Source organism: Populus euphratica, unplaced genomic scaffold (genome assembly GCF_000495115.2).
Source record: "Populus euphratica unplaced genomic scaffold, PopEup_1.0 scaffold55.1, whole genome shotgun sequence".
In the NCBI taxonomy this organism is placed as follows: Eukaryota; Viridiplantae; Streptophyta; class Magnoliopsida; order Malpighiales; family Salicaceae; genus Populus; species Populus euphratica.
In genome coordinates, this window is record NW_011499921.1 from 181,461 (window position 1) to 202,597 (window position 21,137).

General features: G+C 32.6%; 2 protein-coding genes across 7 annotated transcripts; both read right to left on the reverse strand.

Moving 5' to 3' along the window:
• Positions 1–2,590: 2,590 nt before the first annotated feature.
• VND7 (vascular related NAC-domain protein 7) lies at positions 2,591–6,407 on the reverse strand. The gene is made up of 4 exons (XM_011039829.1): positions 6,113–6,407; positions 4,689–4,868; positions 3,865–4,136; positions 2,591–3,441 (listed from the first exon to the last, which is right to left on the reverse strand). The coding sequence occupies exons 2-4, from the start codon at positions 4,846–4,848 to the stop codon at positions 2,908–2,910; spliced, it is 966 nt and encodes a 321-aa protein (XP_011038131.1). The 5' UTR covers positions 4,849–4,868; positions 6,113–6,407; the 3' UTR covers positions 2,591–2,907.
• A 10,489-nt stretch (positions 6,408–16,896) lies between these two features.
• Positions 16,897–20,760, reverse strand: LOC105135116 (uncharacterized). 6 transcript variants are annotated; one of them, XM_011039830.1, is made up of 6 exons: positions 20,377–20,760; positions 19,691–20,028; positions 19,489–19,556; positions 19,207–19,323; positions 17,734–17,822; positions 16,897–17,090 (listed from the first exon to the last, which is right to left on the reverse strand). In XM_011039830.1, exons 1-4 carry the CDS (start codon positions 20,578–20,580, stop codon positions 19,283–19,285), a joined length of 651 nt encoding a protein of 216 aa, XP_011038132.1. In that variant the 5' UTR covers positions 20,581–20,760; the 3' UTR covers positions 16,897–17,090; positions 17,734–17,822; positions 19,207–19,282. The 6 variants fall into 6 exon arrangements, 4 of the variants coding, with proteins under 4 accessions (XP_011038132.1, XP_011038133.1, XP_011038134.1 ...); XM_011039831.1 differs by lacking the exon at positions 17,734–17,822; XR_844126.1 differs by having other exon boundaries at positions 19,207–19,835.
• Positions 20,761–21,137: the final 377 nt, after the last annotated feature.

Consider the following 21,137-nt stretch of genomic DNA (forward strand, 5'->3'; position numbering starts at 1 on the left):
AACCGTCATTTTCTGTCAAAACCGAGTCCACCAGGTCAATACGGGTTAAACGATGTCGACCGGGATGAAAAATAAGTTTCAGGACGTTTCGGGTCAAAACCGATATTTTCTATTAAAACCGAGTCCATCGGGTCAATACGGGTCCCACCATGTCGACCGGGGTGAAAAATGAGTTTCGGGCTGTTTCGGGTCAAAACTATCATTTTCGGTCAAAACCGAGTCCACCGGGTCAATACGGGTCCAACCATGCCAACCGCGATAAAAAATGAGTTTCGGACTATTTTTGTCAAAACTGGTATTTTTGGGTCAAAAAAACCGGTCCACCGAGTTGATACCCGTATAAAAAAGTTTTTTTGTAATTTAAAATTAATTTTTAGCAGATGAAAAACTTTTTATAATACTGATTTGAATTTTTAATTTTTACCCCTGTAAATAAATATTATTATTATTATTTAGTATTATTATATTATTATTTAATATTATTATATATAATAAGACAAATAGTAATCGGTGAAAGTTTGAATCCGTGAATTGCTAACAATTCATCCGTGAATTGTTGTCTGAATTCATTGGCTATAAATAGCCAATGAATTCACGACAGCAAAGAGAGGAAAGAAAAAAAGATTAAAAAATTCAATTCTCAATTCTGATTCTCAATTCTCACGTATTACTATTTGGGTTACTATTCATTTTTCTTATATTTTTCTGCACCCTAGTAAGATATTAATTTTTTTTAATAAATTAAAAAATATCAAAAATATCTCAACCGTTAGATCTAATAGTGTTTAGATCTGAGCCTTTGATTTCTTAGGATACAATAGGCTTTACCACACCAGATTAAAACCCAAATACATCTCAGCCGCTCAAACAATCTGCCCTTCGATCTGGTTGCGCCACATCAGCAGGTATACCGAGCACTCGGTACACCGCGCCACACCAGATCGTAGCCCATTCAATCCTGACCGTCCGATCAACTTGGAGATCAAACGAATCACAGCCGCAAGATCTGTTCATCCAAGATCCAGCGGTTCACAGCCTTCAGACGCAGGAGTGCACCATACACTCGTCCACACCAGATCAAAACCCAGAGCTTCTCTCTCCTCTCGCCGGCGATTCTCTCTCTCTCCACGGATCTCCCATTTCCGGCCGTCTCAAGCCGTGCAACCACCGCAGAATTGTGCATCGCCTCCCCCTGAGCAGAACCCCGGCCTTTTAACACTTTTTCACCGGCTAATTTGTCCGGAAAAAGGCCGCGACCGACATCGACCAATCGACCTTCAAGTTGTCGATTCACCCTCCTCAGCCATCAACGGACAACGAGACCACCACCATCAGAATCCTCGTCCTCAGATCTACCATAATCGACTATCTTTTGCCGGAAACTCGCCGGAAAATTTCGGCGTGAACAGTACCCGCGCGTGAACAGTAACCGCGGGTCCAGTGGCATTTTCGTAAATTTTCGATAAATCCGAGGGTATTTCAGTCTTTTGCCTATACAGGGGTGCTCAGGTAATTTTTTATGATATTTTATTGTATTTTTTGATATTTTTATATATAAATACTTGTAAATCCTTGCATAAAAAAAAAAAAAAACAAAAGAAAACTAAAATAAATAACAACGCGGGTTTAACACTCATTTTATCATATCACTGTTCATAGGTCAAAAATCCAATTTTCAAGAATTGATATATCTATTTGTGAATGATATCAAAATAATTTTTATTTTATAAAATAAATTTTCTCGACACGTCTCTTTTATTTATAGAAAAGGACCGATGTCAAAAAAATTAAATACCAAATATGGATTATGTCCATTATTATTTATTTGGTAAATTAGACGTAACTCTCCTTTTTAGGGATAAACGTCGATATTTTAGACAAAGTCTCCTAATTTTAGGGACTGATGTCATTTTTAACGCGTCTCCTATTTTTAGGGACCGATGTTAAATATGTTAAAAATTTACAAATAAGCTCAAAATATAATAGCATTTGAATCAAAAATAAGAAAAACACACAAGTAAAGGTAACCTTTCTCTGAAAGGATGTTTTAAGGGTGGTGTCTACCTTCCCTTAATCATAACTAACCCAGTACCCGAATCTCTGGGACCAGTGTCTAATTTTGGATTTCTAGTTCCCTCAAATTACTAGATGGCGACTCCAATAAAATCTTTATTTCCCCCAATCAAATAAAAAATTAAATTCCTTTTATTTAAAAGAAAACAAAAAAAAGGAGTGGAGCCGTCGCCCGACGTCGTGTGGCGACAACAACAATGGTAGATGCAAGGGCAAATAGAGACTGGCTCAGTTAGGAGGGTTCATCAAGATGCTGCTCAGGGCAACTTGGCTACATGTTTTAGAGTGAATTTCCTTGGTAAATTACTTTATACTTTAGAGAATTGAAATAGATTTTATAAGAATGTGATGATGTAAGTGGAATTATGAGAAACAATCTCAAAGTTTTATGATTTTGTCCTAGAGGTGAAAAATGACGGCTAGAGAAACATTCATAAGTAGAGAATACAATGTCAAAACAAGCAAGAGTGAAGAATAAGGCCTAGAGAAACAGCCATTATTACACAACACAAGATTATGAAAACACGAGATCATAAGTACATATATGCATGCAATGATCCACAATTTACAATTATGGAACAACATAAGCAAAGGGAGAATTAAGAAAGGTGAATCAAAACTTTCACCTATGACTCTAAACTTGTAGGAGATTCACTTTGCGTGCGAATTCTCCTCTTAGCACAGACATATTCATTCACCTAAATAAATGATCATCATCAGCATGCAACTTCTAAACCAAGACATTAACCTTACCTCCTACTATAGCACTATTATTACCATGAATACATCATCTTACATAAATAAATCGCAACATTATAAGTGCAAGAGCTTTTGTTATATGTCAGGAAAGCAGTCAAGGAAATGGCTAACATGGTCTTGCTGCCCAGCTGCTAGGTCATAGTTTTGCGTTATAGAAGGAAAATTTTGAAGGGGAAATGATGAAGTACTGGAATCATTCACTTGTGATGCAAGTAATGTGTCCAAACTTTTCCAGTCGATATATTGGCTGCTATTGTTGCTCCTTTCTTCATCGTAATCTTCATTGGTCTGGTGGAAGTTACCTTCTTTGGGAGCAAAACTTGTTGAAAGATTACTAGGGCTATCTAGTTGTGGGAGTTCAACAAGCCGATTATTATTATCCAAAAATTCTTGGTGTGAAATGAGGTCCGAACTCGAGCTAAAAGGCTGATGAAAACTTGCACTTTGATTCGGATGAACCATATGTGTAGTAGTTACTGTATCTGAGAATGAAGGAGGTCTAGCATGATTGATATTATTGACATAATAAGCATGATTCCAAGCTTCAAAACCTTGTCTTTGATTAGGGATTGGTTTCTTGAATGCCCGGCAAACCACCCACCCTTCTTCCTGCAATTCACACCCAAAAATATTAGCTTATACGTACAAGTAATATTTGTAAGTTCATGATCATGATAACTTAATAATATTATTGCCCCAAGAGGATAAAATAAATTTAGCGAATACTTTTTTTGTGAAAGAGTTAAATATTTGCTAAAGAGTTACTCAACCCAAAAACTAGGTGTTTCGTGAAGGTAAAAGTTATTTTTTAATAATTTGCTTTTTGTAATATTGATGTAATATTTAATTTCTTTCAAAAGTACTTTATATTGCTAGCTATAGTTAATATGTCAAAGTGTGAATACTTGTTCGGTTTATGCAGCTATATCTTCCCTCCAAGAAAGAACGTTTAAAGAATGCTTTTATACGTGCAATATTTTTGAAAAAGGAAAAATAAAAAAGTGTTGTTATTGGAATAGAGAATGAACTTGCCTGTTGGGGTTCATGCTCAGATGTTTGGAGACGATATTCATGCATGATCCAGTCAGTTTTCCTTCCATTTGGTGCACGTCCCTTGTAGAACACTAAGGTCTTCCTCATCCCAATAAGTCTGTTCTTGGTGAGCACGGCCTTGTCCCTTCCTGTTGCCTTCCAAAATCCGGCAGCAGTGGCTCTATTAGTCCGTGTTCCGGTCGGATACTTCCTATCCTTGTGACTGAAGAAATACCACTCATTCTGTTCATCATACCCTAGCTTGCACTTGGCTGCAAATTAAGATATGTACTTAAGTTAGCACAAAGCACACATTTAATGGAATCCAGTAGAACCCATTTCCAGCAGCTAATTATAGATTAATTTCCTTTTAGGTCCATTTCCATTACTCTCGGTCTCCACCTAATTAATAAAGTCAATATTTCATTAGGTCTATCCCCATTACTGTATCTTCCCTCTTAGTTCATTAGGTCATAAAAATCTTTTCCTGGTACAAAGTATGTGCAATGTCTATGTGTCAAATTTTGATAAAAGGAGTGCTGCTTTTGAATATTTCTTCTTAAGTTCAAATGGGGATGGCTGTTTGAACAAGAGAAAGCATTGACTAGAGAGAAAATTAGTGCACCGTCTTTTTATTTGGTGTCGTTACAATCAATAGTCTAAAGCCTATATAGCCAGTAGGGTTTGCAACATTGCAACTGTTTGGTGTTAAATTTCAAACTGGGCAAGTAGTTTTGGTTGTATGATTATGATATATATATATATATATAGCTCCACAAATAGTGTTCTTAGCTACGATACAAAAGCCGTGGATTTTTCATTACCTTGGATGTCCCATGGCTCCATGTTGTATAGATCAATGTCAACGATAACATCTAGATCGATTTTCAGTGAGAGAATCTTCCTCTTGAGATAGTATCCTACAAGTTCTTCTTCTGTTGGATGAAATCTAAAGCCTGGTGGGACACAGGATTCCATCTCCATTTATAATATTCTTCAAGCTCCTGATCAGTAACATGAAGATAATGAGAGGGAGGGAGGGAGGAAGATTAAATAGCATGTTCATAAGCATCCTTTTAAGGATTTACCCATGTTGATTATGTTCTTTATCAATCTAGAAATGAGCAAATTTGTGTGAATGACACAAGCAAAACACAAGCTTAAAGGCTCTTTTAGCGTAGGCCTGAAATCAAGGGAAACTTTGGAAGAAATGTATGACTTCAACATAGTGAAATGCTAGAGTTTGTAAAAGGTGATGAGAAGGTGCACACATGCTTTTGCCCTTGAATGAATCAATGTTACCGTCATGATTTCACATCCAAAATATCCATTCCTAAACTCTTAACTTAGGGCTAGCTATGATGATGCCTAGCTACTTCGTGGACCCACGAAGAAGTGGTCCTGCATGTGTTTCGGCTATGTATTTATAAAGTCATCTTCACAGATAAAAATGGCAGACAATTCGTGGAACCCACCAATCAAAACATAGATTTTATTCCAGCCAAGTACCATTTGTTGTCTTTAATTAGTTGCATGAACTTTGGCGAAGTATATTGAACACAAAAGTTGGCCGGAAAGCTTGACTTTGCTGGCACAAGCATGTTATGTTTCTTTGAGTGCAGGGCACTCCCTGTTACTGGTGGTGGAAAAACATTTTCACACCCACCACCCCCGTGTGCTCGCTACGACACTATCTCACTCAACAGCACAGCCACATACTCTCTGCTGTGCTACACATGCTTAAATGATCTCTCTCTCTCTCCCTTTCCCTCTCCCTCAAAACACCAGTATTATTCCTCATGATGTCTAGATGTTTTCTTATTTTTATTTTCTTATATAGTGATGAACTAACTCTAAACTTCAAGGGATCATCACCTTTCATAAACTTATACATGTTGGCATCTGCTTATTCAAACTCTTGATCTCCAACTTGGGTTAATTAATAACCACATTATGTGACCTAATGTATGTGCAAACAAAATAGTTCTTATTTACAAAGAATTTCAGTGACAAGGAAGAACTCTCAAATTAATTATATTGGGCTTCTGCATCACAAAACCTAAATTCATCAGGAAAAACAAGTACATCTAACAACATATGCAACTTCTAGCTAGCATATTGTGCTGCCCTTAAAGTTGGTGGCAAACATTTGGATTTGAAACTCTAATATCCAAACACAAAAGAAATATATATGCATGTATATGCTACTACAACCAATTTCACATTACACGATTATTGATATACTCACAGAGAGGCAATGAGAGTTCGCTTCGTTCTTCGACTGCCCACCGGATCAAAGAAAGAGAAGGGAAAAAAGAGGGTGTGAGAGAGACAAAGAGGATGTCTTGGCAATGGGTGAATGTTGTTGGAAAGAAAAAGGGATGGAGCTTTTAATATGCAAAAGAGATGAATCTAGCTGTTCTATGGTACAGAAAGCTATACTTTATTTTCTGTTCGAGAGATGAACATTAATATATATACACACACTATCTGCAGTAGCAGGACATAGAAATGGTACAGAAGAAGTTATTGATTGCGCGTGGGGTGGCAGATAGGATGAGAGAAAGGTTTGTTTGGACGGCGTGACACCAAATTTTCACGCCACCCCCCACCGCAATTTTGTTTCCTAAGATTTATTTTCCTACAAACTTTATTAACCATGTATGCTTCTACAGTAAACACAATCAAGTTTAATCTAGCCTTTTTTTTATATTGGATAGCCTTTTTAAGAATTGAAAGTTTAGTTGTGATTGTTTTTTAAAATATCTTTTACTCGAAAATATATTAAAATAATATTTTTATATTTTTTAAAAATTATTTTTAACATTAACATATCAAAATAATTTAAAAATACATATAAAAATAATTTGAAACAAAGAAAAAAATAACAAAATTTAAATTTTTTTAAATATTTTTAAAATACAAAAATAAACAAAAACCACTTAATAATAACATATATATATTATAATATAGAGTACTGTAGTAAGGTTTAAGTTCTAAAATATGATTTCTCAATAATAATTATATAGTGGGAAAAGATAACCTTCTATCATCATGCTCTCATTAAATCAAGAAAAAAAAAAACTCTTGAATAGAGGAGACGAAGACAAATGAAATAGAAAGAAACGTTTTTTGTATAGTTTTTGTACATTATTTTCCTGAAATAAATGAGATAAATAAATGAAATAGAAAAAACATGTGTTTTCCTAATATTTTAAACTAATAAAAAATTATTTATTTTTATATTTATATCTTTGTATTTTCGTCGACTAAACACATTACTATCCTAGAATAATAAAAACAAACACAATCCTAGTAATAATGTCTTAATTTTTGGATCATGTCATTCTCTCTAGCTAGCTCCCACACACCAGCTTCCGCTGTCTGTTTGGTGCGCCGCCCTTTGCCATTTGGCACCTCTCTTCTTCTGCCACGTGTGTTCCATGTCAGCTGTCAATATCGAATAGCTAATCATTTGTGTTCTCCTCAAAATTTGTTTTCTTTCAGGCCGTATTAGTCCCGCTGAGACCACTGTGTCCTTTTCGAGCTTTGTGTTGTTTAACATTTGTTTTTTTTTTTTTAATCTGTTTCTTACAGAAACAAGGTATTGTGAGATTAATTAATTAGCCAGGATAATTGACTCTATCTTAGGTCTAAGTACTCTATCTTAGGTCTAAGCACTCTAAAGGGTTTCTTTCCTTATTAACCATAGCTAATAAACAAATATTAATTAACCAATTATATGAATGGTTTGAGGTGAAGTGAACATCCTAGAAGATAAGGTTTTATTTCTTTATAATCTAAATGTTTTGAGGCTTCTAAGTAGTACACAGAAAATTAAATATATAACTAGTTTGGTATTACAATAATAATAATTATTTTTTAAAGTATTTTTATTATTTTTAAAATTTTATTTTTAACATAAGTACACCAAAATGATTTAAAATTATTAAAAAACAAAGAAAAAATAAAAAATTTAAATTTTTTAAAATATAAAAACAAATAAACTCAAGTTTAATCCTACTGCAACCTGTAGGCCAGAAGAGCACCACAGAATTGTCACAAGCTGAGGAGAAGAGGGAAAAAAAACCATTAGAATTGCTCTCACTGTTTATGGGCTAATTACTGAAAAAAAAAAACTATTGGAGAATATTACATAGCATGGATGCAATATTTAGCTCGTTATATGGATTTTCAAGATTCAAATAGTTAGAAATAGTTGTAGTGCAGCTTTATAGTGGGAATTTAGCCTACCAACGAAAGCAAGAACCGACAAACATGCAATATTTCTTCACACGATTGATGATGGGATGGGAATAAATTAAAATCCAAAAGTCTATTCAAACAAATTTGACACGAATAGATAGCTAGATGGTCCAAAATCATGTGTGAAGAATTGACTCTTTCATTTCTGAGTCCCAATGCTTTAATAAAGAACGAGAAAACAAAAGGGTGAGTAATTATAGTTAGGTCTCTTTGCATTCTACTGAGGGAGTCGTTGTTTACACGGCCTTCGGTCATTAATTCGGAAAGTCAAGTCGGGCGCCTTCCATCCACCTTATCCACCATGAGTATGCATGCCATGTCTCTAAGAAATTAAGGGTCGTTAAAGGGCTGATTATCATTGTGATTAGATGTTTAGCTAAGGAAATTAGTTAAGTGACAAGATGACAAGGAGGTTCTTTGCCCTAGGTCCCTGTTCTGGCCTCCGGGCCTCACATAATTCTCCCTTTAGCATTGATTAACTTGTAAAATAAAAATGGGTGTGCTTTTGTGTCCAAACAGTACGGATTAGGATTTAACTATACTCCATGTCTCCTAAATTGTTATACACTACGTACTTCTTACGTTTGGTTTTTGGAGAGCATCTAGGGCCATTACGCCTCCCACTAGAAAAGTAGAACATACAAGCCCTCTTTTTTATTTTAGTGTTTGCTGTTAATTTATTTTCTTCTTCTTTTCCTTGGTTTTTCTACCTTTTATCAATAACTTTATTGTTATGTTTTCATAGTTTTATCTGTTGGAATCAATTTTGATTTGCATGCTTTTATGTAGTTGATGTGGCATAGAATATTTTAACATTGAATTAAAAATCAGTTTTACTAAATAAAATTTTAGAATATTTTTAACAAAATCAAAAGATGAACAATCCAACTTAACTTGAAAAAAAAAATAATCGCATTTACAATATTCAAATGATAAAAAAAACTACTCCATGTTCTTTTAGATTTTACAGTTTCATTCTAATTTTTATTTTTATCACTTTGATCCATGTACAGTAAGTGAGGAGAGAGAATGTTATTGTAAAAGATAGAAAAGAGACCGTGTTAAAAAATATATATATACAAGAGGATATTGATATTATATAAGTTTATAAAAAACTTTCGTCATCAATATTCAATGAAAATATAACATATATGTTTATTTTTTATTATATAATTTTATTATATTTTTTTTTGTTTTTTTTTCAATATCGGTGCATGAAAATGATTGATTCATGCTTCTTCTTCTTCTTTTAATTAAAACTTGTTCTTAAAACCATAAAAAGTTTTTTTTTTAATCTAAAAAACAATGCTTTGATAAAAAAAAAATGCTTTTGTAAAAAACAAAAAAGAAATACATGAATAAGAAATGGAGTTTGGATTAAAAATATAATTTTTTCCTCTTTAATTCAAATCAATATTATTCATTTGTAAAAATATATGTATTTTAGATTTTCATTAGTTTTTATTCAATACACCATGTTGCTAATGAAAAAATATATATTATTGCCAAAGAAAAAAAAGATCCTACTTCTCTACTCTTTCTTTCATAAACGATAAACTGAAGAGATTACTTCAGTAAAATTATGTCTTGAAGAGGATATTTCAGAGGTTTTAAGTTTTGAGATTAATTTTCACCTGAAAGTCTCAGGTTGTAATCCTAGGGCGGGATTAAGGAATGAGGGGGGCGATGATGGATCCAAGATTGAAGACATAGAGCGGGGCCATGGAATTTTATTTTTAGAATGATAGAGATTACCAGCAATACTTCTTTCTACTTTCAAGGGATGAAAGTGAATAGATTTTTCTTGAAGGACCAAATTAAATTTCTTTTTTAAAGAAAATGTACGTAAACCATGTATATGTGTCATGGTATTTAGGTTAAACATGTTGAAGTTATGCCTTTTAGGGCAAAAAAGGAAAACACCTTCCCTTATTTATATTTCTCTGGGGGGACTCAAAAAATCATCCTTCTTAAATGTTTTTTTTTTTAAAATAATTTTGATGTCTATGATGTAAAAAAATATAAATAAAAAAATAATGAGAAATTATCCTTTTATTTTATATCCCAATATCAAACACGTATTTCTGCTTCAGCATGAGGTATTCATGACACATTGTTTTTCCTACTTCCCTTTCGTTTTCACTTACCAGAGGTTGAAAAACAAGGCTTTGGTCATTATTGTTCAGTTTATGTCATCTTTCACTACCTAAGTGTCACTGTCTAATTTTTACTTTGACCTCAAACTTTACCTCAAAATCTAAACGTATCATAAGCTCCTTGGTAAGCCGGTGCATTATGCAAAAAGCTAGCCTTCCATGCGTTGACAGATTATAGATCCTACGAGTTGAAGTTCTCACCACACACGCACGCACCTTGACAAAACAAAAGCTAGCACAAGTGGTCAAGTATTCCAGGTAGATCCATGCTATATCTAAGCCACTAAAACTTGCAATAACGAAATTTTGATCCTGCATTTGAATTCCTTGTCATTAGCTAACGACAAGCTACCTGCATTTTTACACACTTTCACTGTCTAATTCCTTGTTCAAACTACAAATTTATATCTTTTTATTACTATTATTATTAACGTAAATAATTTTCATGTGTTTCGGCTAATCTCATATATTTTAAAATTAATAATAATAATATAACTTTTTAATAATCCTGAAATTTATAAAAATCTAACTAATAATCTAGTGAGTAAACAATTTGACTAGTTAAATTATATTTTTTAGAATTAAATTTATACCATATATTATATGATTAAAGTGTGGATATATTTACAAGGAATTCACCAATACTCTGCTCTCTAGAGCGAGGAGTAGTTCCCAAGAAGAGATTTTTGCAAAAAGAAGAAGAGGAAAGGGGTCTCATTGTTAAATAGAAACTTTGTTTTATTTTTTGTATACTAAGCAACATTTCATTGGATATGGGTCCCGATGTCATGATCAACCATACATATCATGAACTCAATCTTATAAAATCATCACAATGTGATGCGATCTACCGACTTTCCTTCTTTACAATTATTTATATTAGTATAAGGTTTTCTTTACATTTGATAATGAATTATCCTTTTCTCACTGGCTACATTTCTCTTTCGAACGTTGATTAGCGATGGTTAGATAGCTTCATTGCTCATCATTTCATTCTTTGAAAAGTCCTTAACAAAATTAGTGCTTCTATTATACAAACCTACAAACAAAGCCTCTCTTCTATCCATTAAATTGGTGTTATTATTATTATTATTATTATTATTATTATTATTATTTATTTTTTGTCATTTGAGAAATAAGTGCTTCTTGTGTTAATTAATATAAGAGCACGGATAGGCTGAGTATTTATTATGGCTGGCGTGTAAAAAGGGCTTGTATAGGATCTAGTGCTAGATTCTGATAATTGACTGTTGCCTGAAAGTGACCGATTGCAGTCTTTGACGTGCAACAGCAATTTTCTACTTTTTAATTTTATATATACAAGTCCTGTTTTCCTTGCTGGTATCCAAGAAGAAATAAATTAAATTGTTTTTATTGACCTACTTTCTTTGTGACTTGTGAGTGTATGGATCCTTCATGCAACCATAGGGAAAAAAAAAAAAATTAACATATAAAATTAAAATAAATAACAAAATACCACAAAAGCAAAGAGTTTTGGCATATTTTTGGAAGTTGTGGTTCTGAATATCAATATCAATTACATGTTATGGTTTTCAACTATAATATTTAATTAATTTCGTTTTTCATAACCATGACATATATTAATTTTCCATGAAGGACATATAATTATATCATGAGATGACAGATAATTACTCAATTTTCAGCCTCACTGATTACTTAATTTCAGTTTGCAGCAAAAGTAATTTCTTTTTGTTTATTTGCTATCAGTGTAGAAAGAAAAGCATATAATCTGACATGAAAACATATATTGTGTAAAATTAATTATTTTTGCTCATCTTTAATCACTGAGAAAATAACATCAGAAAAAAAATAAAATATCTCATGAAAAATTAATAGAAACCGTGACATTTAATTAAATGCCACAATTCCCAATCATGGGATCTAAAAATATATTATTTAACTGCAACTTTTTGCTTCAATATCATTTCACCATTTATTTTAATTTTTTATGTTAATTTTCCAATTTATCCCAACCATAGCGACTGATAATTATCTCTCATTTTAATTAATTTTTGGTAATGTTATTGGAAGTGAAATTCGGTGAAATTAAGTGCTACAAAAGGTACCTTTTCACATCTGCAATTGCACTTCCAAGTACACTTGACCACAATACTAAACTAAACGGGGTAATCTTCTTCTTCTTCATTTTTTATTTGTTACATGGGTTTAATTTTATATAATCTAGAAGTAAAAGTGTTCGTGACATTTGGTATGTCAATTGTGACTGTAAATCCAATCAAATGCATTGCCGAATAAGCTATGAAATTGGTGGCTAATCGGATGGGTATCCAAACCATTGTCATTCCTAATTAAAATGAGAGAACTACTTCAATGAACACAAGAGTTCTTAAGGAGTAATTACCAGGAACAAGAATTTGTAGAGGGTTAGTTGATTGAGTGGATCCATTCGAGGAACGGGAAAAGTTTAGATTTACAAATGATCAAACCCTATGAATTTGGCTAATATATTTCATTACGGAAGGTCAATATTTTTCTTAACAGATAACATAAAGTGTGTGAATTGCAATGATTGAAACTATTCATGATGTCCAGAACAGGACATCTAGGGTACGTAGCATGCCCTGAAATCAATGAGAAAGATGCCTAGCTAGCTAGCATGGCCTGTGTGAACAAAGCTTGAGATTGGGCAGCCATGGGGTTGAAAGAGTCATCATAGTAGCAGATGGTTGCTTTTTGTATAGCTTCAGAATGCAAGATTAGAATGATAATGGTGATCAGAGCTTGTTGATAAACATAATGATTCGGTTTGATCTGCAGTTTTCACATCATGCTGGAATCAGAATATATAAAGAGGGTTTGGGCCCTTATAACATAAAAGTGCTCATTAATATGACCAAGAATATAAGTTAATTATAACTTTACAAAATTCATATATATTTATATAATCCTTATGTTTTTTATTCCTTTTTTATTTTATTTATTTGAAGGAATTACAAGAACTCTCTTGAGATATATATATTATGAAATCACAATGATCATTCAAAACTTCTCTTAATTATTATTTAAAAATGATAATGAAATTAAGAACTTAAGAAATGAGAGAAAGATTAAGAAGAATGGGACATGGTCAATATTTTCTAGTACATGAATAATATTGATTTCACTATTTTACTTCAATCAATTTTATTTTGAGCTTCTCTTTTAATGTTCTTCATCTAATTTTTAATATTTCTTCAGTTTTTTTCTAAATTATTTCAAGAGAATTGTGGATATGATATGAGGGTGTTTGTCAAATTTTTAATTTTGTATGGTTCTTGTACTTTCACGTTATCTCAGGGGTATTGTAGTTTATCTTTTATATATTCTTTTTTGAAAAATAGAATAAAAGAAGAGAAGTGGAATATTGGAAAATTTCGATTAGGAAATAGTTTTTTTTTTTCCTAGGGGCGGGGAGTCTAAATTGAGGATGCATAGTTCTAATCAATGAACTATTTAATTATTTTTAATTCTACATAAACTATTTAATTATTCTCAATAAAACTATGGGGACTAATTGAGTTAGATAATTAACTCCCAAGAATATTAATATTTATGAGGAGGAAACAACGATTACTCCTAGTTATGAAAGAAACCGCGACATGATTAGACTCTATCTTGGTGTGCATGAAATTAACGCAGTCGTCGTCAAAACCTGAAATCACGCAGTGAGATCATGGAGAAGAAATTAAAACCAAGCGTCCATCTCCTGCTTCATAATTAAAGACTTGAACTTTGAACGAAATGCTTTATGACACCAATGGAACACAGACTTCTTGTCTTCACTTTTCATGTGTCTTGTTCTCGTAACGTACGGTTCTGGTAATAGAGTTATAGCATATTTTTCCCTAAACAAAGGGAACAAAAGAATTTTTATTATCTTTTTCACCAAAAAGCACGAAGGAAATAACATGAAGAAGCCAAATAACTTTAATATATAGTTTTGTCCAACGTGAAATTATAGAACCATCACAGCTAACAAAGGGATAACAATATGGGTAAGTTTTTTTTTATGAAACAAGAAGTAAGAGTTAATAGTTTTTAAACCTGATTTAATTCGATAAATTTGTAGGAGAAATTTAGATTATGATTCGGATAAAAATTTTAATTGAATTATACAAAATATTTAAATGGCTAAATTAAATTGACTTGATTAACTTTCCAAGTACCAACTATGGATAAGACTCGAGACCCCACACCCCACTTTCAGCTAGACAAAGAGGGTTGCCTAGGACTAACCACATGCTGGTAGCAACAGCCAATTGGTAAGTTGATACCAAATGGTAGAATTTACATAAGCTACGAATAAGGCTATGTTTGGAAATAAGGTTTAAAATAGTGTTTCATTAAAATTTGATTTTTTTTGTTTAAAATTAGTTTTTTTTATATTTTTATTTTTCAGATCTTTTAATATGTTAATGTTAAATATAATTTTAATATATTTTTAAATAAAAATATTTTAAACCACCATGTTTTTAAACACACACCTGGTTACAAATGGCTAGCGAATCATAGGATATAGGCGGCAGAGAACTCATAATGGATCCTTTCAGGACATTAAAACAGCAATGGCATTAATTCACTTTTATATGCATTATTATCATTGTAAGTCAAACGAGAGGTTGAAATTTATTGATAGCACTCATGTTGTTAACTTCGTCGAGCCACTTTTATATGTCATTCTCGTGGCCGGTTATTCACCTGCATCTATCATGGCCGGCCGGCCGGTACCACTAGCTAGAGTGTGTGCTACCAACGTGACCTCAACAGAAGCTCCTCTATGTATCTCACCACTTAGTATAACCAATTTAATTCTTGTATATGAACCATTTGAGACAATTTTAGTGTGAAAAAGACAGCTTCGATCATTCCCGTTTCCAGTGGATGTAAAATATTGATACCAATTGCATGAAAATGAGAACTCATGGCAGCTAGCTCTTCATTGCCCAGAAACAAGGATATTGGGGGGAACATTATTGCTATCATGGAAAAAAAATATATCAGTAAAATGTGAACAATGCTTAGGGTTCATGAAAAGATAGGCCACTTGCTATATATATAAGGTATTTGTGCATTTATCAAACACCACTCGATTGTTCTGTCATTGTTTCAGCATGAACAACCGACCCCCCGCCCCCTATTGTAAAGCGTGAAAAACGAACACCAATATTATGGCGCGGATCTAGCTTGGAACGGTTTAAATAAATTGTGTTTTTTAATTTTTTTGTTTAAAATTAATTTTTTATTTATTTTAGATTATTTAGATATGTTACTATAAAAATAATTTTTTAAAAATAAAAATATATATTATTTTGATTTATTATTTTTAAAACAAAAAATACTTTAAAAAATAACAATTACCACGCTCATAATGCTATATCGAAATGAAATCTTAAAAGAATAATTTAATATATATTATTTAAAAAAAATATTTTAAAAAACAATTGTTACCACACTTGTAATCCTATATTAAAATAAAGTCTTGGAAGAACAATTTAATTAGAGATATATAGCTCTATTTTTATAATTAGAGACATTATATTTTTATATTTTATATTTGATTAAGGTGCATGGGATTAAAATTTAGAACCTATATATACTTTTATTTTCATGATTCGGATTCTTTTAGACATTTTTTTTAATTACATAGAATATTTCATGATCCAATATTAAAAAAACAAAATAACAATAAGATTTTGTAGGCTAAAAGAAATCTAGAAGCTAATTGAGAATCTTAGTGGTTAATCTTATTAACAAGGGGTGGGGTTGCCTGAGCAACCATAAAATAAGTGTAAACCAAGGAAGTGGGGTATTTCTGGGGCGGTTTGTGGGACTAGAGGGGAGGCTATGTTGTGTGCTTGCGTCCCTCCTACATTAGTACACCACACAAAAATTTCAAACCCCTGTAATCATATCCTGTTGTGGTATTATAATAGCTGTTTTTTTTTTTAAAAAAAAAAATTTAAAAATATATTGATGTAATATTTTTTAAATTTTTTAAAATTTATTCTAACATCAAAACCATTAAAAAAAAACATACAATAAATATTTTTAAAATACAACTTTAGGACAGGACAATAGAGAAATAGAAGGGTTAACTATGCTTGATAATGACTTAAACAAACCTTCTAGAGAGGCTTATTATAGCTTTAGATTGAGATGATAATGACTAGACTTCGATTACAACCAAAGTTGTTTCTCTTTACTCCTTTTTCCCTTCATGAATATAAAATCTGTCAGACATAGTTGATTTGATGATTGCTTGTCGAGTTTATTCCATTTGTCCTTTTCTTGTTCCTGTTTGATTATCAGGAATTTGTTTCCTTGTCTTTATGCTCCTAATATTTTGCTCCCAGCTACCCCCAAAGAGGAGTATATCATATTTTTATTTTTATTTTTATTTAATTGACTTGGAACAATGTGTCCCATGAGAACAGATCATCTGATACATAAAAATCCTTTCTGTTTAGGGTTTTAGATTTGGAACAGTATTTCGTTTTTGTTTCTTCCTCGTAAAGTCCCCTCCCTGCTGTTTTCTTTGTTTGAACGCTAGAGAACATCCGCCTTTTGTGTTTTAAAGATCGGGGGAAAGTGCCGTGGAAGAGTTCTTTATTCACATGTATAATTCTACACCAACATTTACTTATTACAAAAATTTAGAATGTGGAGTTTCTACATACAGAATGTAGAGCTCTTTTAAGAGATCTATTCAACTTGACAAATGCTTGGTGGGCATGAGGATGAGAGCACTTGTCTGGATACACCAAAAGTGACAGCTTCCGGTACCTAGGGAGATGCCAAGATGGTTCATCAATCATGTATTGAGTCTAGCTCAAAGCTATATTAAGAGAATAATTACGCAAGTCAAGTGCAGAGCTACAGTAGGGACACATTACTTCCCTTATGAAAGTTAGAAATTAGCAGTTGTTTGGAGATTTTCCAACGAAATTCAACTGGAACCATGCCTACCTGAACAGCTTAGTCAACATATAAATGTTCAAGTTACTATTTATGCCTCTAGATCTCTAACAATGGCATCAAATAGATGGGGAATGGAAAGCACTAGAAGACACATTTGGCTTTGATAAATAAACGGAATCATCAGCTAAAATACTATAATATACAGAAAAACTTCTCCAGCATTTCCTACTTATTTCTCTGCTAAATGCTCAGCAGAAGGACAAACCATATCAAAAGTTGTGGTCTGCCTTTCACATTATGGGTTTCAAATCATGATTATGTAACTCTCACATCCTAGTTTATTTGAGCAGAGGTGTTTAGTGACATAAAATCACAAGTCAACTACCTAGGATGGTAATGCAAGTAAACATGTACATACAAATATCATGCAAAACCGGACATTATATTAACATATTAGCTTATGGATATCTCACTTTGAATTCCATACAAATATAATCAAGAACATTACCTTTTCTTTATGTTATCGGCAGGCATGTTTGAAGTCACTCCTACAGCATCATATGGAGGGTCGCCCACAGCATCCATAATTCTGGTGACCTAATCAGGTGAATGTGAACGTTAATTAGTGAAACAATTACTAACAATACATACATAAACTCATGGTAATACCAAAAATTATGTCACAGAGAAGAAAACTTCTTTTCTAATATTTTCATAACCAGCACTATAACCTAGGACCTAATATCAACTTTTTATAGGTTTATTTCTTGAAAATAGACATACCCAGAGATTGTTAAATTGAACAAGAAGAAAAAAAAAGGCAATATCAACAATATCCAAGGCAGGGATAAGGGCCTCCCCAAAGATCAAACACTCCCTAGACTTCAAAAGATATTGCAAAAAACTTTCACTTTCTTAGATAATGAACCTCTCAAAAAACAATTAAAAGTAACAGACAAGGAGCACTCAAGATGAAGAAGAATATGTACAAATATTCCTCCTCCTCTATTGACTTAGTTCTAAACAATACAACTAGTCCAAAAGCATGGTGAATATAGAATCAACATTACACTTTTACACTTGCAAAGGTTTTCTCTGTCCCAACACACATTTGCCAAAACTAATCCATGTAACTACAACTTCAAGAGAATATCAGGCTGATCACCTTCTTCTGCCAAAAAGGTACATGACAACTATGAGTTTGCCAGTAGCAAGGTGAGCACATGTATCATTTGTTTAGTCCAGTCAAATAGAGCTAATCTCTGGGCAGAAAGTAGGAACAATTACATGAAGATAGACAACATCTTGCCATCCCCACTTTGTTAAGGAGTTGGGTACATGAGATCAAAGTTCAGCACCACATTCACAAGCATGGCTCGAGGTCATTAACAGATTCTTAACCTTCTGATCTAGCAATAAGATTTCCCATGAAACCAAGTTGCAACTATTTTGTGAAACCAAATCGGATATCAAATCCACTGAACACATCTCTTGTGCTTATGGTCATGAAAACCACGTGATAAAAAGTGAATGAGAGAATGAAAGTCCTTGGTTTCAATGATGAAACTTCATCAACTCACAAGACAGGAAACATGAATGCTGCCATAAAAGTTACTTAAATGCAACTTCCAGCTCTTGACACATTACCTGTTATCCAAGCACTAGGATAGATTCTAACAAAAAAAAAAAAAAAAGACTGGCAAAAGTGCAAGGCAGAAATGTTAACTGTACATCCAAACTGCAAAACCCACAATTCTCTGAATTACCTTACCCATGCTTGTGCCATGGGAAAGACAGCTGAAAATGAAGACTTTAAAAGATAAATACACATAACGTTTAAAACAGTAAAAAAAAAAAAAACAACCATGAATAATAAAAGTAAGTTGTCAAACTTGACTCCACGTAAACCGAATGGCTTTGAACATAAGTGGAAAATCAGCTAAAATTCAATAAAGATTGCAATATAGGTAAAATCAAGCACCTATTCAAATCACTCTGCTTCATTTGCAGATGCAGCTTCGGTAACAATAGCAGGTGGGGCAGGTCCTATAAATAGTTCAGTATCTTCCTCCAACTCTTCTTCTTTGGAATTTTACATCATAAACACCATACAGACAGCACATCAACTTACATTCAAACAGAGAAATCATATGAAAGGCACGAAAAATAACTGTGACTACTTCGAAACAACAAAAACATTTTTCCTTTGCCGTCATTAAAGCCACTAGTTTCAAGATTTTTGCTAAAGAGGATTTTCAGATACCATAATACCAGCTTGCAACCCCTAGGCCTCTTAAAAGCCTCCCTCTGCAAAACAAGACTAGAGGGAATCTATTCCAGCCAAATAAGGAAATGAAAAAATAACTAATCGCTTTGATTAGGATCATTGAACTCTTTCATTAGTATAAAAATGAAATAGACAGCAAAATTTTGGACCTAAGAGTGAGAGATAGAAAGTTGATCACCTTCTCCTAGGAGCAGAAGCATCATTTCTTGAAGATGGCATTGCCACATTATTTTCATTAGTTTCTTGTTTATGTTCGGTGTCTGATGTTATAGAATCCATATCATTAGACAGAATAGAATGGTCACGCTGCTGATCTTTGGGCTCTGCACAAGCTTGAATCATCAGGGGTCCAACAACATCCAAACTAGGACGAACATTTGGAGGAAGCAAAAAAACCCTATCCCCATTTTCCTTGATATTTAACGAAATAAAAAGTTTATTCAAATGCTTGATCAAGGACCTTTCAAATATCCCTTTTAAGTCAACAACTTGTCCACCATCAATTATTTGGAGAAGCTATAATATAAACAAAGATTTCCCAAAATAAAAAACAAAATCAGTCCAAACTGAAGAGTTTCATATCTTCTAAAAAAAATTTCATTAAGAAGTTCCCTAACTCATAATTTCAGAACAAAAACCATTCTTCGCTACTAGTCACTATAATCAACCTACAATTTACTTTACATATAACGCTACATTTTCTGTCTTAGAACATAATTCGGTGATAAAAGCTTTTTATATATATAATTAACCCCATATAAACAAAAAGCTCACATCATAAACCATATAAACTAACCCCATAATTAAAACACAAGCGATAACTCAAAAAACAGAGAGAATTTACAAAGAAAATATCAGACTTACCTGCTTCATGTCACCGCCAACATTATGAAATGCACTCAACATCTCCTGGGCTAATCCGAACTCTCTCAATCTCCCTCTCCTCGGAACCGGATGCTGATGATCCGGGCTTATAATCTCTTCTCTTCCTCTCTCTATGTTTGTCTTTTCTCCTTCTCTCCTCTTCTTTTTCTCTTTTCCTCTCCTTCTCACTCCTCGAACTCCCATCACTTCTCCGACGGTGGCGGCGCCGCCAACTCACTGGTAGAGTGGGTTTCTTCGTCGAAGGAGGAGCAGCTTGATGGGGATCGGGGGTGTCTTCTCTGTGCTTCCTCTTCATTTTGCGTCCTTTTTTCATTTTTTACAATCAAAAAAGTTAAAAGAGAGTAGTTTTGTTATATGCACCGCAGTTTTAATGTGATTGATACTATTGGGATTATGTTTTGAAAAAATTATTTTATAAAAAATATTTTTAATTAAAGTTAATTTTAAAAAATATATATTTAATTAAAATTATAATTGAAATAAAGGTTGAATAAAAAATAGTTTAATATATTTAATTAAAAAATACTTTTTAAATTGAGGTTATATCATAATTAAAAAATATATATATTAATATTAATAATTTTTAATTAAATATTGTAGGTTTAACTATTGTTATTATATCATGAAATTAATAATATTAATATCAAATATTTTTTATTATTCCATTAAATTATATGCAATGTCATCACATACGAAATCTATCTAATAAGAATTATATTTTTCATGGTTTTTTTAAGTAC